We start from the raw sequence: 19,894 nt of genomic DNA on the forward strand, positions 1-19,894 counted from the left end.
AAATGAACATGAAATGATGATGAAATGAAAAAGGGATGGGACACCAGGACAATGGGGTCGACAAATTTTGATTGCCACTGGAAATAGGGAGAGGTGGGTAGGGTCGGTTAGCCTCCAGTGGCGGAGCACTATGGTTCCTACTCCGGGAGAGTACCACAGTAGGTTTCTTTAACGTGCGAAGAACGTGGCATCTCTCCCAACACGGTGCACCACTATGGTTTGCGGTCAGGTTTTCCGTATTATAGCCTGACAACCCCAGCATGTAACACTCCAGGGGTACCCCATTCCACCACCTGGGGCACACATCCCAGTTGCTCTGTGGGCAGAGCGCCCTAGCCCCCGGCTAGGGTTCTGAGCACTATTTAGTCGCCTTTTACGACAATCTTAGCGCTGCTGCAGGCCTATTCTTTTCACTCCCGGACCTACACGGGGCAATTAACCTTAAAATAGATGTGTTTTCATATACCTGAAAGTTTTCTTAACCAAAAGTTATTGATGTATTAGGTTTAAATCAAATAAAAAGTTTCTTAAAAGAATCATTTCATAAATGTTTTCTGTGGTGGTACACCAACAATCAAATCATCGTTATCTTGGTCTTCAGGTGCAGTTTTTCTATTTCTGAAATAAAGAGAAGATCTTAAAGTGTTTATGCTTTCAATAATATCTTCTTACAAATGGAGACAATCATGATATAAAAATTTATTAAAAATACTTCATTACTAAAGCATATGTTTCTAAAGCGGCATAATTTGTCAATATTTGATCATTTCAAATATTCATTTACCTAACTTCTTGGCAGGAGTTAAGAAATTAATATTTCGACGGCAAATTCAGGACGTTTGCGACGTGAAGCTCAACTATATAGAAAGGCTACCATAGCATATTGTCCTCGAATATCATGGAAACATGTGGTGAAACGCAACAAATGCATGATCGTATAACCTTAATAGAAATAGTAAATACTTACAGAAATCACCAAGAGGTTTGCAATGAGGGTAAACACACCGTCAAGTAAGCTCTATAAGGCACCGACAACAAAAGTGATAAAATCCACGTTATCAGAACGGTGACACTTCTTCAAAGTGAATTAAAAAGTCAAATAAGGACAGAAAAACATTTTAATGACCAACATTGACTTATTAACCAAGTATCATGCTGCAAGAGAAGATAAATTGTGGACAAACATTCGAAATAGAAGAAATTAGATTAAGGAAACGAAAAGGTAGTAATATTTGTACAAGTTTTTAAATTGTTTGAAAATCTAATCAAAAAATTGTTTTGTGAAAAACAACGTGAAAAACTGCAATAGAGAGAGAGACATTATCAAGCAGTAAGCAAATGTTACAAAGGCATTAAAACACTGACATTTTGTATCATGAAATTGTTGTAAATTGAAATATATTTTAAAGCTTATTGATGTTCTTATTCAACACCTATCTAGGTATCATGAAATATACATATGAGTTAACGTGAACCATATTGATCAGCGTATCCATTATAGTAACAGTAGAATATTTCAAATGATAACGTCAGCGTGGACGTGACATACTATGGACTGGGCGGCACATGACTCGTGCCAAGAGCGCATGAAGATTTAACTCGTTTTAGGACCAAGTTCCGCACGCTCGTTAACTCTAGACTTCCTCGGCACTTGTGATCATATTTTGAATATTCACTAATCCTATAATTATTTTCAAAACACCATCTCTTGTCTATTGATTTGTTTACCTTAATTTCTTTCTCAATATTAAAAGCAGAAGTAACAGAAATAACAGGAAACATACTGCAGATGACGTGCCAGCGATAGCACCTATGAAGAATATTTAAAATCAGACATTTATGGGCATATAAGTAAAGATTTCTGCCTTATAGAATTGTTTTAAATTAAGTAGCCATAGGATATACATTTCAATACAACGAAAGTGCAACGAAATATCTTCCACTAAACTTGCAATAATTAAAATGTATTTTAAAATTTATTGCTCATTTGCTTTTGTTACTTTGTATATATGAATTTAGTTACTATATGTTCTTTATTGTGTATGTCTGTTTTCCATATATGGTCTCTGTCCCTGGATTGCATTCTTTTGATTACCGCTATAACCTTGGTTCCTTTGATTACTCTTAAACTGATACCAAACAAATCAATCAATGTAACAAATGAATTACCTGTTCATATTAAAAGCAAAACGGATATAGTTGTTTCAGTGTTAGTGGTAAAGCAAAGGTGTTTATTTTAGTAGTATTTATTACAGTATATGCGTTAGTTGTTAGAACAACATCTTGTTTTGCTGTTTTGTAACAAATGTGTTTTCATTGATTTCCTCTACAACATGCTAATGATAGTGCATGTATATTCCTATATGCTCATTTATATACGTGTAAGTATACCTTATCTTGAAAAATATTATCTAGGGTTATTCTTCTTAACAGAGTTTACTTCAAGTTTGTTGGTTTGTCTACTTTAAATGATATCGGGTTATGTTTTGTAACAATGGAGATATCTACAATAACTGTTCAAACATAAACTTGTAAATTATTCATTAACCTATGTGTTTATCTGAACTTTTCTGAGTTTTGGCATTGACAGTGTGATTATTTGGACAGTTGTCAGGTGTTCTACTTGTTGCTGTTGGATCTGGAAATGAAGAATTGTATTTTCGTATCATCTTGTCAAATTATCTTTTTAATAAAAAAGCATGATATAAACTATTTATTCTTCCGGTAATTCTTTTCAATTTGATAACCATTTCAAGAATATTCTTAAATAGTTCAGTTTAGGTAAATGTAATACAAGTGTACTTGTAAACACATAAAAAATTGTATGTAATAATAGAGTGTGAAATTCAGCTATTAACACTCTCATCTCAATTACCTGTAAAGAAACTGTCATTTTGTATAACAATACAGGTTACGTCGTCTGTTAAATTCTTAAAAATATGTTTTAGAATTCATTTCTATTTATTTTACTTACCTAATTTAGGCACAAGTTTAGGCACCAAATTGCAAATATATTTGTATGAGGAAACAGAAAATACTTCATCACTTCTGCCTCCTGTTAAACGGTAAATATCTGGTCCAATGTTTCCCAAACCAACTCCATAAATTGTGACATTGTTTGCATGTAGACGTTTGGCAGCACTTTCCGCCCCAATTGGATCATTAAAATCACCATCAGTTAATACAACTATTACCTTTTCGGCAGTTTGCCTACTTCCCTTCTGTACAGTAAATAATGATTCTGAGTAACTAAGAGCATATTTAGTGTCTGTACTTCCTCTTCCTCTACTGTGAGATATGTGTTTGATTGCTTGTAACAAAGTTGTACTATTTGGGTAAGCGTTAAAATCAAATTCGCTCACAGCAGTATCATTGTATAAAACAACAGAAACACGATACTGTCCAATATGAAGATATTTTGATACATCATACACAAAGTTTTTTGCTTCTTTGAAGTCTCCTTGAGTAACACTATAGGATGTATCTACCATGAAAACTATATCTGCAAAATATCAAAATTGATGAATCAACCACTATATTTTGAATTAAAAATGAACAACGGGCAATAATTGACCTGTTTGTTCTTGATCAGAAATCTATTTTTTTTTTTTTTTTGTGAGAATCATAATTCAACTAAATTTATCTATATTAATACAACAAAAAAACATACAATGATTTAAAAGGCATTTTTTTTTTTAATTTCATGAATTCACTCTCTTAACCCTCAAGCTGGATAATAAAACTTAATTTACTACATTTGTTGACCTATTTGTGTTTTAATAGATTCTCTCCAAATAAATTATATATGTATATATAACGTCTCAGAATGTGACGACTCTATTCACTACACTGCTCCATCGGATCAAATTGATACAGGGAAGATAACGTAAACTTATAGAAGGGTCTGAAAAATTCCCAACGATGTTGGAACAGTAAAATTTGTGAAGCAAATTTTTGTCGTTCCCTCCGCGGGACTCGAACTCGTACCGCTGTGATATCTATATGGCAACACCGCCTGTACTAAGTCCAGCGCCCTAGACCACTCGGCCAGCTGGGGGGATATATATATATATATATAGAGAGAGAGAGATCTGAAAAATTCCCAACGATGTTAGAACTGTCAAATTTGCGATGCAAATTTTTGGTCGTTCCCTCCGCGGGACTCGAACTCCTGTGACATCTATGGCAACACCGCCTGCACAAAGTCCAGCGCCCTAGTCCACTCGGCCAGCGAGGCTATATTAAAATATAGCTTTCGCTGGCCGGGTCATTCCTCCTCGTAGGATTAATGTAGGGCTGTAACTTAGTACACGATGTATGGTAGTACGGGACAGTTCATTTAGATGTTATTATGTAGGATAGAGGATCAAATTAATGATGCATGTCACAACAAATCAATATTATACAACGTCTCAGAATGTGACCACTCTATTCGCTACACTGCTCCATCGGATCAAATTGATACAGGGAAGATATGTTAACGTATAGAAAGGTCTGAAAAATTCATAACGACTGGCCGAGTGGTCTAGGGCGCTGGACTTTGTGCAGGCGGTGTTGCCATAGATGTCACAGCGGTACGAGTTCGAGTCCCGCGGAGGGAACGACCAAAAATTTGCATCGTTGGGAATTTTTCAGACCTTTCTATACGTTTACATATTTTCCCTGTATCAATTTGATCCGATGGAGCAGTGTAGCGAATAAAGTGGTCACATTCTGAGACGTTATATATATATATTATATATACAAAAAGCATAGTTTAGTGAACGGTGCACTAAGAGTAAGTTTCGGTAACATTATGCTGTTCAACTGTTAACTTGTAATACCTACATATGATATTATTAATGCTGATAATTTATTGCCTACTTAATCCAACATGATTACTTTCTTGCTCTCTTTGTCAATAATCTACTTAGAGAAAGATAGAATGTCACACCATATCCAGTATTTAACGATATTCCTATACTTAAGGCAGTTTAATAAGAACAAGAAGTAAATCTATCGAGAATTGCAGAAAGTAGAATTGTCTTTTGGCATGATGTACACTGCAAGCTTCTTTTATACAGAGCTGCTCCGGTTTTCTAATACCTATTTTGCCATATTTATTTTGGACTTAACTTGATTATGAATCGGATTAGTGTTCATTTATTTTGTTGTTACCCTTATTTAATTACTTTTTTTCATTTTTTACTGTATTAAAACGTTGTATTCTTTGAGCATATGAAATAAATTAGACTATTTTTTAATGACGTTACAATGGAATTTGGACCAACGATCCAACGAAACCAATGATCAACCGATCAAAAATAATCATATCCCGGAAGTAACAAAAGACAACTGTCCTTACGGGGAAGATTTAACGTTTCCTTTAGCCAAACAAAAAAAAGTTTGATTAAAAATCAATTACTTGCTTTTATATCCAATACTTACTCCATACCAATATACCAGTTAAAGAATCAAAGTAATAAACCTTGCGAATGTGTATTATTTTTGTCAAGGTGCCTAACTATAAAACATGGGGTAGTAATATCAATGAGCCAACCACTACAGTGGTCAAATACTATAGGAATAAAGGAATTTTGTTTTTTGATAATGATTGATTGATTGATTGATTATTGGGGTTTAACTCCCGAGCAGCAATATTTCAGCTATATTCAGGCGATGAACATCAAATGGATGATAAAATGAACATGAAATGATGATGAAAAAAAATAAGATGGGACCCAAGGATAATAGGGTCGACAAATTTTCATTGCCACTAGAAAAGGGAAGGGATGAGTAGGGTCGGGCAATTTAGCCTCCTGTGGCGGAGCGCAAAGGTTCCTACTTTTATCGAATACCACAGAAGGCTTCTTTAAGTGCGAAGAACGTGGGATGTTTCCCAACACGTTGCACCACTATGGTTTGCGACCAGGTATTATAGCCTGACAATCCCAGCATGTAACATGCCAGGGGTACCCCATTCCACCATCTGGGACACACTACCCAGTTGCTGTATGGGCAGAGCGCCCTAGCCCCTGGCTAGGGTTCTGAGCACTATTTAGTCGCCTTCTACGACAACCTTAGCTGTGCTGCAGGCATATTCTTTTGAGACCCAAACCCGCACGGGACTTTTTTTATATTGACTGCATCACGGTTAATATATATATATTAAAGAAATTTGTGAGATTATTGTTTCTTTACCTATTTTTTTTTTTTTTTTTTTTTTTTGGTTGCAAATCTAATATCATTGGCCTCCCCAAAAAAGCGAATCCCTAGGCGGTTAATTGGCGCATGCTTATTGCAAACTGACCCGATCATTTCTTGTATCAAGTCAGTTTGCCGATCCAAGCATTATCAACAAGTACACATCAAAGGAATTTTGCTCACATTACCAATAAAATTAATATAGTGCAGTCTGACCCGAACCACATTTGCACTTGTTTTGATTTAGATTTTTGTTCAGGGCTCTGTATAGACAGGTTTTACAGTTCAACAAAACTAAACCATCAAGTGTTTAACGCTGGCTCACGCCCCGTGCAGGTCCGGGTGTTAAAAGAATAGGCCTGCAGCAGCGCTAAGCTTGTCGTATAAGGCGACTAAATGCCCACAGAGCAACTGGGATGTGTGCCCTAGGTGGTTGAATGGGGTACCCCTGGCGTGTTACATGCTGGGGTGGTCAGGCTATAATACGGAAAACCTGACCGCAAACCATAGTAGTGCACCGTGTTGGGAAAGATGCCACGTTCCTTGCACGTTAAAGAACCCTGCTGTGGTATTCGATAGGAGTAGGAACCTTTGCGCTCCGCCACAGGAGGCTAAATTGCCCGACCTTACCCATCCCCCCTTTTTCTAGTTGCAATCAAAATTTGTCGACCCTATTGTCCTTGTGTCCCATCCTTTTTTTTCATTTCATGTTCATCGTCTGAATATAGCTAAAATATTGCTGCTCGGACGTTAAACCCCAACAAACAAACAAACTGGCTCACGCATATTGCAGTAAAATTCCTTTTTGTTACTTGTGCAGCAACAGAGAACGAACCTTAGTAAACAATATTGATTGGCAAAAAGCTGCACTAAACAAATGATGAAGTAGATATCAATTTTATATTGATATAAGTACACCTTGCAGAATACGTTACTATCTACTTAATAAATATGCTTAATGCCAAAGGTTATGATACACGATAGCATTAACGGAACAAATATTATTCGGCTGTTTGAAAACATTTTAACAAGCTTACGTTTTCATTTTTTTTAATTGCTAATTATTATTAATTGCTATAATTAGAAAGTTCTGTCGCATTTTCCGACTAAGAAAATGCTTTGTTTTCTTTTTTTAATGATGAGATTAATAGGATGCTTGCAGTTTTAGTATGTAAACACGCCATAAATTGTAACAAGTGTAATCATTTGCAATTTCCATTAGTAATTCTCGGTTGTAAAGCTGTGTATACATTAATGGTCAGGGGTTGGTTTCGAACAACAAAAATGTCCACCACATTTATTGTTCAGACATTATAAATTTATTTTATTTTTGAACGACCTTTAAATATTTTTATGATACCGGACATCCTCGTCTAATCTTTATTAGAGTTTATTCTGATCAACTTCGTATCTGAACCCAAAAATCATCACTTTTTGGTATGAACCACACGAAATGATATCATGTCAATTAAATGAAAAACTACAAAATCACAACAGGAACATAAATATAGATTCAAAATCATTCAATGATACTTTTAAACCCTATTCTGTTTTTTTTTTTTAAATAAGGGTGAATCTTACTGTGTTCCTTTAGCTACTTCTGTATAAAGATTAAATGTGAATAGAGTTGAATAAATGGCAATCTAAATGTAATTTCTTCATATTAATGAGAAACGCTTTTGTTTAGTCTGTCTTTTTTTAATTTTGCAAGATCGATATTCTAAACCCATCTGTTTGACATGAGCCGCCATTTGTATTGTAGAAAGTTTTTTTTATTATTTATTTTTTTTTAATTTATTTTAACGAAATTTTATTATAAAAAAACACTTAGAAAAGCAGAGTTCTCTTAAGTGTTTTTTTTTTTTCGCAAATTTCCAAATCGTGTGTGTCACAATAACAGACCCGTATGTTTGTCATTTTGACTGAATTGCTGTTGGACCTTTTTTTAAAGTACTTTTCAGCAAGAAGTTCATGATTATTAACTATTTGTCTTATTCCCTACTATTACAAATATACAAGAACGTAAACAGAACCTAAATGGACTTGTAAAGTATGGTATCCAACACTTTAGTATTCTTATCAAGTCCGACAACTCTTGCGTTTTACCATGAATGCAATGCGTATATGTTTAGATGTTTCGAATATAGATATTTCATATGAACACTTATTTACTGGTATACTTAGTCTTGTTACAGTGTTATCTTACAGGAATTTATTGAAATCCATCGACAAAACTTTATCATTAGTATCATATATCAAATAATGTTTTATTTGTTTTTAATCTATTACAATTAAAATGATTTACGATGTTTTGTTTTCAAAGCACAAGTTCTCTCATGAAATATATCAAAATCACGCACATAAACATCGTATGCGCATGTTCTCTGAGATTCCATTTTTTTTTTTGGTTTAGTATACATGATACAGAAGATGCTCTACCGGGCGTCGGTTTCACAAAAAGTCGCAAGTGTGAAATTGATCGTAAATAATGACGTCACAATTCTATTTTAGTTTATGACGTCATTACTTACGATCAACTTTACACTTACGACTTTTTGTGAAATCGAGACCAGGATAGTACCTTTTTTGTTTTATTACATGTAGTTTTTGTCCCGGTCAAATTTCTCTAATGAGCTCTGTGCCTCAAGATTTGAGAAGTTTAGCGTCACCGTATTGGAAGTAAAATTGTCTGATATTCATTAATTACAATGCACTTGGAATTGTAAAAAAAAATGTTGTCTTTCTCAGTACTATTCATTTGAAGACGATGAATCTGTTACGCCAAACACTCACTTTAGTCCATGGGCTGGGAGGGTCCACCATGCACCCACCCCTCCCCATTCATCAACATCATGGTGATTTTTAGATATCTTTATACCTCCCACTACCGAATCAATTTGTCGCCAAAGAATATTCTTTTTTTCAGTATAAGCCTTGGTTTGAGCGTCTAAGCCTTCCTGGGACAGCATGTGTGAACAAACTAAATAAATTCAGAAATGTTGCAGTAACACTTAGGGTTTGGGGTGAAATGAAAAATGTACCCCATCCCCACCGAAAAAAATTGCTTAAATTGACATGTTTTTCAATGTCAAAACCCTAGAGTATGTATGTTTCAGTAAAAAAAGACTTATTTGGTATTTTCTGTTTAGTATTATCACAATTAATACTTCTGGGGTTATGATGATGATTTGGCGATTTTACATAAATAACCATCAAAATCTAATTTTTAAGAAAGAATTTATTTGAAATTTTAAAATTATTACCCCTACCCCTAGAAAACTGGTTTCAGTATCAAACAGAATTCTCATTCACAGTATACTGACAAAAACTCATATTTAAGTAATTCATGATTAAGATAATGATGTACCCAACATATCCAAACAATTCAGACGCTTAGATTTTCCTTTTGAGGTGACAATTACTTAAAATCGAAAAAATGGAAATTTTCAGAATTTCAGACTTTCTTCTGTTTTACTCGTTATTGTCATTTATTTCCAACCAACATAATTTAAACAAGCTTTTGTGTGATACGGTACATTTATATAGTGTCACAACTTCCAAATGTGCCCAAACAATAAATAATTGATTTTTTCTTAATCAAGTTAGGTGCAAAATTGCCACCCCTACCCATGAAAAAAATACCTCAACATGAACTAAAATGTTAATTCTTGGCATGTATACGTTGAACAATAGACATGTGGAGTAGCATTGTTTTAATCATCGATGTGTCTAAGATACCTGCTCATTTCAGGAGCCTATTTTTCAGTTTCAGTGTGGCAATAATGAGTTTTTCATAAAAAGGGGATTTCGGAATTTCATATTTTCTTTCATTTCACCTGTAATTGGCATTTTTATTTTAGATACCGTACTTCAAACAAGCTTTTTTATATTTAAATACCATTCTTCAGTTTTACCCATCATTGTCATTTTGTTTTCGGAATACCAAAATTTAAACAAACTTGTTTGATACGGTACATTAATATAGTGTCTTAGCTTCCTAACGAGCCCGAGTAATAAATATTTTAACTTTCCCAAGTCCAATAAAGTGAAAAATTACCACCCCTACCCATGAAAATAGTACCTCACCATGAACCCAAATGTTAGTTTTAGCTTATAATCGATGTAAAAACAGATTGGGTACTAGTGTTTTAATTATCGATGTATTCAACATATCTGCTCATTTCAGGCGAGTATTTTTCATTTTCAATATGACAATTATGAGTTTTTCATAAAAAGAGGAATTTGGGGAATTTTATATTTTCTTCCATTTCACCTGTAATAGGCATTTTTTTTTTCAAGTACCCTACTTCAAAAATGTTTTTGCATATTTAAACAGTGTAGCAGTGTGATAAGACAGTAGTCAGACATTTTTGATTAAATAATGTTAGTCTTTGAGAAAGGGAGGAGAGTGTATGGACATTTTGAGACAATCTGGACAACAGATAATAAAACAAATTATAACAACATACTTGTATAAATAAAAAAAGGCGCTGCATGTACATATGAGATACCTGTGTGCACAAACAAAAAAACAGCCATTAAGATGACAAGGGTACACGAGGAAAAATGTAGTCTTACAGGTTCAAATACAATTAAGAGGGTGTTATTTATATATAAATGACACATTAAAAGTGGGGAAATAAACATAATAAATTAATCATAACATAGACATGAACAGGGGGTTTGACCAACACATAGTTGTTTTACAGAATATTTAGTATATATAGGGAGATAGGGCATTGTTTAGAGAACTTATTAAAAAGAGAACTAAGAGAGAACTTAGAGAGAACTTAGAGATTCAAGTTCACGAGGGTTCGCCATCAAGAAAGGAGTCTTCTGACTCTTCCTCTCTTCTTATTGTTTGTACGTTGCTATTGTATTGTGATTGGTGAATAATAAATAATAAATTTTGATTGCCACTGGAAATAGGGAGAGGTGGGTAGGGTCGGGCAATTTAGCCTCCTGTGGCGGAGCCCTATGGTTCCTACTCCGGGAGTATACCACAGTAGGGTTCTTTAACGTGCGAGGAACGTGGCATCTTTCCCAACACGGTGCACATCTATGGTTTGCGGTCAGGTTTTCCGTATTATAGCCTGACAACCCCAGCATGTAACACGCCAGGGGTACCCCATTCCACCACCTGGGGCACACATCCCAGTAGCTCTGTGGGCAGAGCGCCCTAGCCCCCGGCTAGGGTTCTGAGCACTATTTAGTCGCCTTTTACGACAAGCTTAGCGCTGCTGCATGCCTATTCTTTAACATCCGGACCTACACGGGGCGGGGTTCTTTAACGTGGCATCTTTCCAAACACGGTGCACCACTATGGTTTGCGGTTAGGTCTTCCGTATTATAGCCTGACAACCCCAGCATGTAACACGCCAGGGGTACCCCATTTCACCACCTGGGGCACACATCCCAGTTGCTCTGTGGGCAGAGCGCCCTAGCCCCCGACTAGGGTTCTGAGCACTATTAAGTCGCCTTTTACGACAAGCTTAGCGCTTCTACAGCTCTATTCTTTTGACACCCGGACCTGCACGGGTCAAAAAGGTTTGTACATGGGAGGTATAAGGGTACATGAAAATCATATTTTGGTTGGGGTGCACGGGGATTATCTAAGCCCACGTACTACTTGATATATGATATAAGAATCCATACAAAGACAAGCATATAGCAGTATCTTCATCCTGTTCAACGAAGGCGATGTCAATCCATCTTTCAAAGATATTGTCCGCAGTGAAGGACAGCAAGCTTTATGTAATACTACAACTACCTACTCTGTCGTTCAAAAAAAATATGTTGTTCTTGGTTAGAAATCCACATATTTTTCTAAGACATCGCAGAATGGCAAAGTGTGCTACACAGAAAAGGTGGTATGCAAAATGCACGGCTTCCTCATTGATAACATATTTGTCACCTTTGGAGGAGCTATTTTTCAACAACAAGTTGGCATTCCAATGGGCTATAACTGTGCTCCTCTCCTAGCTGATTTGTTTTCATATTCATTTTTATAGAATTTCGTAAAGAATAAAAATTAAAAGATGCTAAATCTTTTAACTTTAAATACATATATTGATAATGTATTGTCCGTCAACACCCCTTCTTTTGATATATTGTTACCGTCAATATATCCACCAGAGCTCGAGATAAAAAAGACTACAGAAACAGCTTGTTCTGTCTTTTTGGACCTACATCTCGAATATGACAACAGTGGTCATCTCAGCACTAAGATTTATGATAAAAGAGACGACTTGGATTTTACTATCATGTTTTCCTTATCTGTGCAGCAATATCCCTTCATCTCCTGCATATGTTGTGAATATTTCACAATTAATTCACTACGCTAGAGCAATTACTAACTACTCAGTTTTCATCGAACGCCAAAAATATCTGCATAACAGATTCCTGAATGAGGAGTATGAGGAGTACGACTCAAAATGTCTTTTACAAAATTGGTTTTTTTTAGATATCAGTCCTTGGTGCAATACAAGAGGGAGGTTTAGCGCGCTGTAGATTTAACCCACCATTTGAAATGCTAGTATCAAGTCAGGACCATTGTGGTACTAGCTGCTACTATGGTGTAATATCTGACTCAAAGCATTGAGGTTTTTCGAAATATATTAATAACTGCACATTTAAACATACTTAATTAACATTTCAGGAGCAAATTAAAAGACTCCGTTCACGTGTTGTCAACTGGCCATGAAATTGCTTTTGAGTCTTTTGAGTCTACTGTTAACTATTACAGGTGTACTGATATGTGACCACGTGTAAATTATAAAATAAATCTTAGATTATTGGTTCCAACCTCACCTCTTCAAAAATACATTTAGCTATGTTATATTCTATGGATTAGAATATCACATATAAGAAATTTATGGAAATTTTGTGTCATAGTCAGAATTTTACTTTTAGGCAATACTACGTTATTTTCATAGAGGCACACACTCACTCGTTCTGGACAAAAGATGTACCTACGGTCAATCGATTAATGTTTTATACAATATATTTATCATTCAATTGTCTGATATATGAGTAATCAAGGGAACTAAGATTCTAGCAGAAATCTAAAGGAAAGGAAATTTGACAATACGGAATGAAAAGTTATCACTTTTGTCGTATTGTTTGAAAATCCCCTTCAGCCAATTAGTAGGCTTCAATTACAAAAGCTCCATGCAGGTCCGGGTGTTGAAAGAATAGGCCTGCAGCAGCGCTAAGCTTGTCGTAAATGGCGACTAAATAGTGTTCAGAACACTAGCTGGGGGCTAGGGCGCTCTGCCCACAGAGCAACTGGGATGTGTGCCCCAGGTGGTGGAATGGGGTACCCCTGGCGTGTTACATGCAGGGGTTGTCAGGCTATAATACGGAAAACCTGACCGCACACCATAGTGGTGCACCGTGTCGGGAAAGATGCCACGTTCCTCGCACGTTAAAGAACCCTGCTGTGGTATTCTCCCGAAGTAGGAACCATAGGGCTCCGCCACAGGAGGCTAAATTGCCCGACCCTACCCACCTCTCCGTATTTCCAGTGGCCATCAGAATTTGTCGACCCCATTGTCCTTGTGTCCCATCCCATTTTTCATTTCATCATCATTTCATGTTCATTTTATCATCCACTTCATGTTCATCGCCTGAATATAGCTGAAATATTGCTGCTCGGGCGTTAAACCCCAACAAACAAACAAAACAAATCAATTACAAAAAAATGATTTTTTTCCCCTTAATGGTGTTAATTACAGATAAATGTTGAATTAAAATTTGTATTAGACATGCATGATCGAGTAAGGAGAATTCGTGTCCTATCTTAATACTTGCAAATTTTGTATGCCATCCCCCTTTTTTTCTCATTTCCACATACACATAGTTTAAAAGTGTCTTATAATTCCTTTTAAATCAAATGGTTACCCATATAAGTATCGAATAATTAGATATGCAAGCCACGCTATTAAACACATGTAATTGACACTTCTAGTATACAAGCAATAATTTATATAAAGTTATCTATTTATATATATATATTTTTTTTACAAATGTATTTAATTGATCCTATTACTTTAATTCTTTTTATTTCAAAAGTACCATTACTTTGCTGTTGTTTACTATTTGAACCCTGATTAAGCCTTAATTTAAGAGTTTAAATTCTGAAAGGGAACTTCATTGAGTATGTACATGCACAGCGCAATGCAATAACTTCAGCTTTGTTGTTGTTATTATTATTATAGTTTTCTTTTTTGCTCTTCTATTTTATTATAGAATATTGAAATTAATACAAAGCACATTTCATTTTACTATAAAAATTGTAAATCCCAAGTACACAATGCAGTTAGCAATTTCAAAAATCATATCCTCGATGTTTTTTAATACATGTAACAGTATGTTTTCTTTTGTTATTTTCCTTTTTATCCTCAATTACCTCTTTCGATTTTGTTGTGGTGGCGATTATTTAACACACGTAAAACATCTTTTTATAAGATCAGCAGACCTGGCTCATATGGCTCACATGTTCACCCTCTCCTTTTTTTATAAATGGCAGGTAGTGATCTTGTTAGCTATAGAGCAGCCATATGTCTCTTTAACAACAGAAAAATAGCTTTTGTACATTCGGCACCCTCAAATTTATCATACAATAGTATTTTTATGACAAACTTACAGTGCACGTTACTCTCATTAGGTCTATCCGTTCTTCAGTCAGTAAACCCGAACATTGACATAGCTTTTTTCTGCTTTTTGTTCTCCATTATATTTTATTGATGAGTAATATTGAACCTAAACCAGGGCCTGTCATCAACAACTCCTTTTCCAACATTCACGATAAATCCATTACATTATGCAACATTAATATTAGAAGTATACGAAACAAATTTGAATTCTGGTGTCCAATAATAACAAGCTTGTTGATATAATTAATATGTTCAACTTGAACAATATTATACGTAAACCAATGCTTGTAATGGCAGCGAGTGGTACTTTACTTAACCCAATTATACTGAGCGATAAAGTGAATTATAGTTTTTCTGATGTATTAGATATATCTCGAGATATTAGTGACCACAAAGCGGCTGTTGTTTTTATAGAATGTCCGATAAGGACTCAGGATGATTTAGATTGGAATGCACTCCTCAGAGACGAAGTAGATGTTGATGACATGTGTCGTGTATTTAATGATATTTTTCTCTCCGTCGCGAGGGAGTGTATTCCAACAAAAGTTGTAACAGTTCGGAAAAATGACAGACCCTGGTTTAACAAGGACTTAAGACGAGAAATACGAGTACCCGACCGTTTACGAAGGAAGGCAATTAAATCAAAGTTAGAAAAAGATGTGTTAAGTTACAAGCGACAGAGAAACAAAGTTAATAACTAAAAGAAAATAGCAAAAGAGCAATTTGAAAGTAATCTTGACAATTTTATTTTGGAAAATGCAGGAAACTCCAAACCCTATTGGAAAATAATGCAAATGCTACTGACATCAGGTAAAGCTACTAATAACATACCCCCATTACATAATATAATAAATGAAAGCAATCTAAGTGAAATGGCATATTGAGATGAAGAGAAATGTACGCTTCTGAATAAATATTTTTGTTCTATTTCAAAATTGAATGACGAAAATCATAAGTTGCCAGACTTTGTCAGTAGAACAAGTAATCATGTTTTGGTATCAGGATTGAAGAGCAAGAAATTATTGATATTATTCAAATTCTACAACCGAATAAAGAATTGGGTCCCGATACCATTAGCCACAAAATGCTTTTACTATGTCCTGAAAAAATTGCGATCTCATTGAAAATCATTTTTAACCAATCATTGGAGTTCTGCAGATTTCCATCTTGGAGCCCCGTGCAGGTCCGGGTGTGAAAAGAATAGGCCTGCAGCAGCGCTAAGCTTGACGTAAAAGGCGACTAAATAGTGCTCAGAACACTAGTCGGGGGCTAGGGCGCTTTGCCCACAGAGCAATTGGGATGTGTGCCCCAGGTGGTGGAATGGGGTACCCCTGGCGTGTTACATGCTGGGGTTGTCAGGCTATAATACGGAAAACCTGACCGCAAACCATAGTGGTGCACCGTGTTGGGAAAGATGCCACGTTCCTCGCACGTTAAAGAACCCTACTGTGGTATTCTCCCGGAGTAGGAACCATAGGGCTCCGCCACAGGAGGCTAAATTGCCCGACCCTACCCACCTCTCCCTATTTCCAGTGGCCATCAAAATTTGTCGACCCCATTGTCCTTGTGTCCCATCCCTTTTTCATTTCATCATCATTTCATGTTCCTTTTATCATCAATTTCATGTTCATCGTCTGAATATAGCTGAAATATTGCTGCTCGGACGTTAAACCCCAACAAACAAACAAACAAACCATCTTGTTGGAAGATGGCTAATGTGATAGCAATATTTAAAAAGGCTGATTCCTTGCATATTGAAAATATAATAGCTAGCGCAAAAAAGCATCTTAACGTATTACGAAAATTAAAATTTCAACTGAATCGTAACATTTTAGAAAAACTATATTTATCTTATATTCGACCATAATTAGAATATGCCCCTGAAGTGTGGAACAATTGTAATGCTTCACTCATTGGAAAATTAAAGCAAATCCAAACGGAGGCGGCAAGAATTATAACTGGATTGCCGGTGCTTACAAAAATTGAAAACATATATAAAGAAGTGAAATGGGTGACACTACAAGAACGTCGAAAACGTAGAAAATTACAAATGCTCTGTAATATACAACAAAAGCATGCCCCTTAATATTTGTGTAATCTTGTTCCACTTAAGGTACAATCTATTTCCAACTATCGCGAAACGGGGATGATATTTTATTGCCGTATTGTAGATTGTCTGTTACGAGTGAATCCTTCCTTCCAGTTACTATTAAGGAATGGAACAATCTCGACAATACAAATAGAAAGATTGATTCAGTATCCAAATTTAAGTCGGTTTTAACTAGGAATAAGGACCGATCCATTGTACCAAAATATTTTTCATACGGGCCTAGAAAGCTAAACATACTGATAACCCAACTAAGATATTCTGCATCGTTTCTGAATTAGGCCTGCACCGAGTAAATGTCATTACAGATCCGCTATATAGATGTGGTACTAACATGGAAGATGATGACCACTACCTCTTTCATTATCCTATATATATAGCCCAAAGACAAACTTCGGTTAATAATTTAAGCTGGCTCTGTGATACTTATCCACTTAACGCTAGCATTTTACTATCTGGAAGCCCTGAATTAACATATGAAGAAAACATTTGTATGTTTCAGCAGGTTTTCAGTATATAAAAGGGTTGTATGATTTGTGAATCCAGTTGATATTTTTTTTTGTAGATCGTCATCATCACTTCCCTTTCCCCACACTAATTTTCTCTCCAGTTGACTTTTAGTTACACTCATTACAGTATTGTATATATATATCGTTAAAGCATGCTCTCTTATTCTATATGTATTCTGTATATGTATATTGTATTTAGGAAAGGACTAAATAAGTATGATTTACTTTTGTCCAATCCATTTTGTTTTGAGCAAATAAAATATGTTTAAACTAGAGACGACAAAGGAACGGGGGAACAGTATACAGTTCCTAAAATTCTATTCAAGCACGTGCTAGTCAAAGTATGTGATGATTGATTGATTGTTGGGGTTTAACGCCCGAGCAACAATATTGCAGCTATATTCAGGCGATGAAAATGAAATGGATGACAAAATGAACATGAAATGATGATGAAATGAAAAATGGGAGGGGACACAAGGATTATAGGGTTGACAAATTTTGATTGCCACTAGAAAAAAGGAGGGATGGGTAGGGTCGGGCAATTTAGCCTCCTGTGGCAGAGCACAAAAGTTCCTACTCCTATCGAATAGCACAGCAGGGTTCTTTAACATGCGAGGAACGTGGCATCTTTCCCAACACTATGGTTTTCGGTAAGGTTTTCCATATTATATCCTGACAACCCCAGTATGTAACACCTTAGGGGTACCCCATTCCACCACCTGGGGCATACAACTCAGTTGCTCTCTGGGCAGAGCACCCTAGCCCCGACTGGGGTTCTGAGCACTATTTAGTCGCCTTTTACGACAAGCTTAGCGCTGCTGCAGGCCTATTCGTTTGACACCCGAGCATGCACAGGGCTAGTCAAAGTATAAAATGTGTTTGTAAAGACGCTGCACCAATTTGCTTCTTTTCTGCTTTGTTAATCTTTTCTGAAATTTATTAAAATCATATATAAGAAAATTGATCATTTTGAACATTCCTCGCATTCAACATAACACCCGGATTATTGTTATATTTTTAGTAATGAAACTATCAAATACTTTGCTAAATTAGTCATTTGTAAAAACTTATGAAAAATGATATTAAGGGATTTGATTTTTCAAAAGAAAACAAGTTTTTGCACTTATTTTATATAAATACAATGGCATTGAAATTAACACTTTCCATCCTTTGTTATGTTGTTGACTGAATCGTGATAAATTATTTTGTATTTGGTATGGTTTAAACTTTTAAAAGTTAACATGACGATATGTAAAGTGTTTCTCTTGACTTAAGAATTAAAGCTACTATTGTATACGTGTTTAATACTGTATAAGAATTAAAATAGATAACATTAGTATATAGGAATTTGGGTTACTCTAAAGCAGTGGTGGATATAGAAAGGGAGTCGGTACCCCTCTCCATTTAATCTGGAAATTTTGAACATTTCGTGCAAAATTTGGGAAAATAAGGAATGTCCTTTTTCTGAAGCCACTATACCTATCCCCTCTTTCCAAATCTATGGATCTCCTGCTGAAGTACACGAGCTTTGATTTTATCAGTACTATCAATACTTATAGCTTTTTTTCATTTTTCTCTCAGAAATTAAACTTTGTTTACGTAACTATTGTTATAAAAGGCATGAGAAAATTAGGTATGTAAAAGTGACTTTACCTTTTTGAATACTCAAAACGTAGATAACATTTGTTAATATTTGAATCCATGAAATAATTCTGCCTTTCATCATGACCTACTGCACAGATTTAAAATATATGTGTCTAGCATTCGTGATAAGAAAAATCAAAAATAAGCCAATGAATTATCGATTCACGAGTCTAAAATTTTGAACGTTATCATTTGGCCAGCCTTTAACTTTAACGGTAATGTAGATATTTGTCAACTCGTTGGTATGTATAATGCTTTCTGTATTTTGAGTAATTGACAACCATTGAATGTGTGCAATATTCTATTGGCTCGTTCATTATAATAAATATTGAAAGGTCCTTAATTTGATTGAAGGGTATCTTCCTGGTATAATTATCAAACAGCTTATATCACACCAGACAAAGGAGGGGGTATGTGCATTGAAAATTAAATCACAACAAGATTAAAAGGTTTTAATTTTGATAAAGAAATTGACATTATCTTTGGATAAACCATTTTTATCACAAATGTGCCGATTTCTTTAAACTGTTGGCCTACTTTACATGGTACATGCGACTTTGATTTGACTAAAGCTAACGATTAATATGAGACAAGTGAAATCTAACAATTCCGAAGAAGCATAATGCCATTCCTCAAATTTGCCGTGGAGCTGCTTGGTTCGATGAAATCTTGAACCATTTTCTCTTAAGTCCGTTGTGACGTCATTATAGTGCCAAAATTTGGAGACCATTCAGCTACCGGAAACCCCTTGTCCGCTATATTGCGAATTTTTGCTGGACCAATAGTATATCAGA

General features: G+C 35.4%; 1 protein-coding gene across 2 annotated transcripts; it reads right to left on the reverse strand.

The window, feature by feature from the left end:
- Positions 1-394: 394 nt before the first annotated feature.
- Positions 395-19,285, reverse strand: LOC148604360 (von Willebrand factor A domain-containing protein 2-like). Of its 2 annotated transcripts, XM_088549200.1 has the most exons (5): positions 19,110-19,285; positions 2,975-3,502; positions 2,549-2,638; positions 1,729-1,810; positions 395-618 (listed from the first exon to the last, which is right to left on the reverse strand). In XM_088549200.1, the coding sequence occupies exons 1-5, from the start codon at positions 19,180-19,182 to the stop codon at positions 537-539; spliced, it is 855 nt and encodes a 284-aa protein (XP_088405326.1). In that variant the 5' UTR covers positions 19,183-19,285; the 3' UTR covers positions 395-536. The 2 variants fall into 2 exon arrangements, with proteins under 2 accessions (XP_088405326.1, XP_088405327.1); XM_088549201.1 differs by lacking the exon at positions 1,729-1,810 and having other exon boundaries at positions 396-618.
- Between the last annotated feature and the right edge of the window lie 609 nt (positions 19,286-19,894).

The sequence above is a fragment of the Perna viridis genome, chromosome 10 (assembly GCF_037379345.1).
Source record: "Perna viridis isolate PV_CMFRI_1.1 ecotype Kerala chromosome 10, ASM3737934v1, whole genome shotgun sequence".
Classification (NCBI taxonomy): Eukaryota; Metazoa; Mollusca; class Bivalvia; order Mytilida; family Mytilidae; genus Perna; species Perna viridis.

What these genes read in the sequence shown, in the direction of transcription:
- LOC148604360 (XM_088549200.1), bottom strand. Translation starts at nt 19,182, where the DNA reads ATGATGAAAGGCAGAATTATTTCATGGATTCAAATATTAACAAATGTT. An exon ending in TAAACTTGTGCCTAAATTAG is followed by an intron (nt 2,639 to 2,974) that starts GTAAGTAAAATA and finishes CTTCATTTCCAG; the next exon opens with ATCCAACAGCAACAAGTAGA. An exon ending in AAGTTCAGATAAACACATAG is followed by an intron (nt 1,811 to 2,548) that starts GTTAATGAATAA and finishes TATTCTTCATAG; the next exon opens with GTGCTATCGCTGGCACGTCA.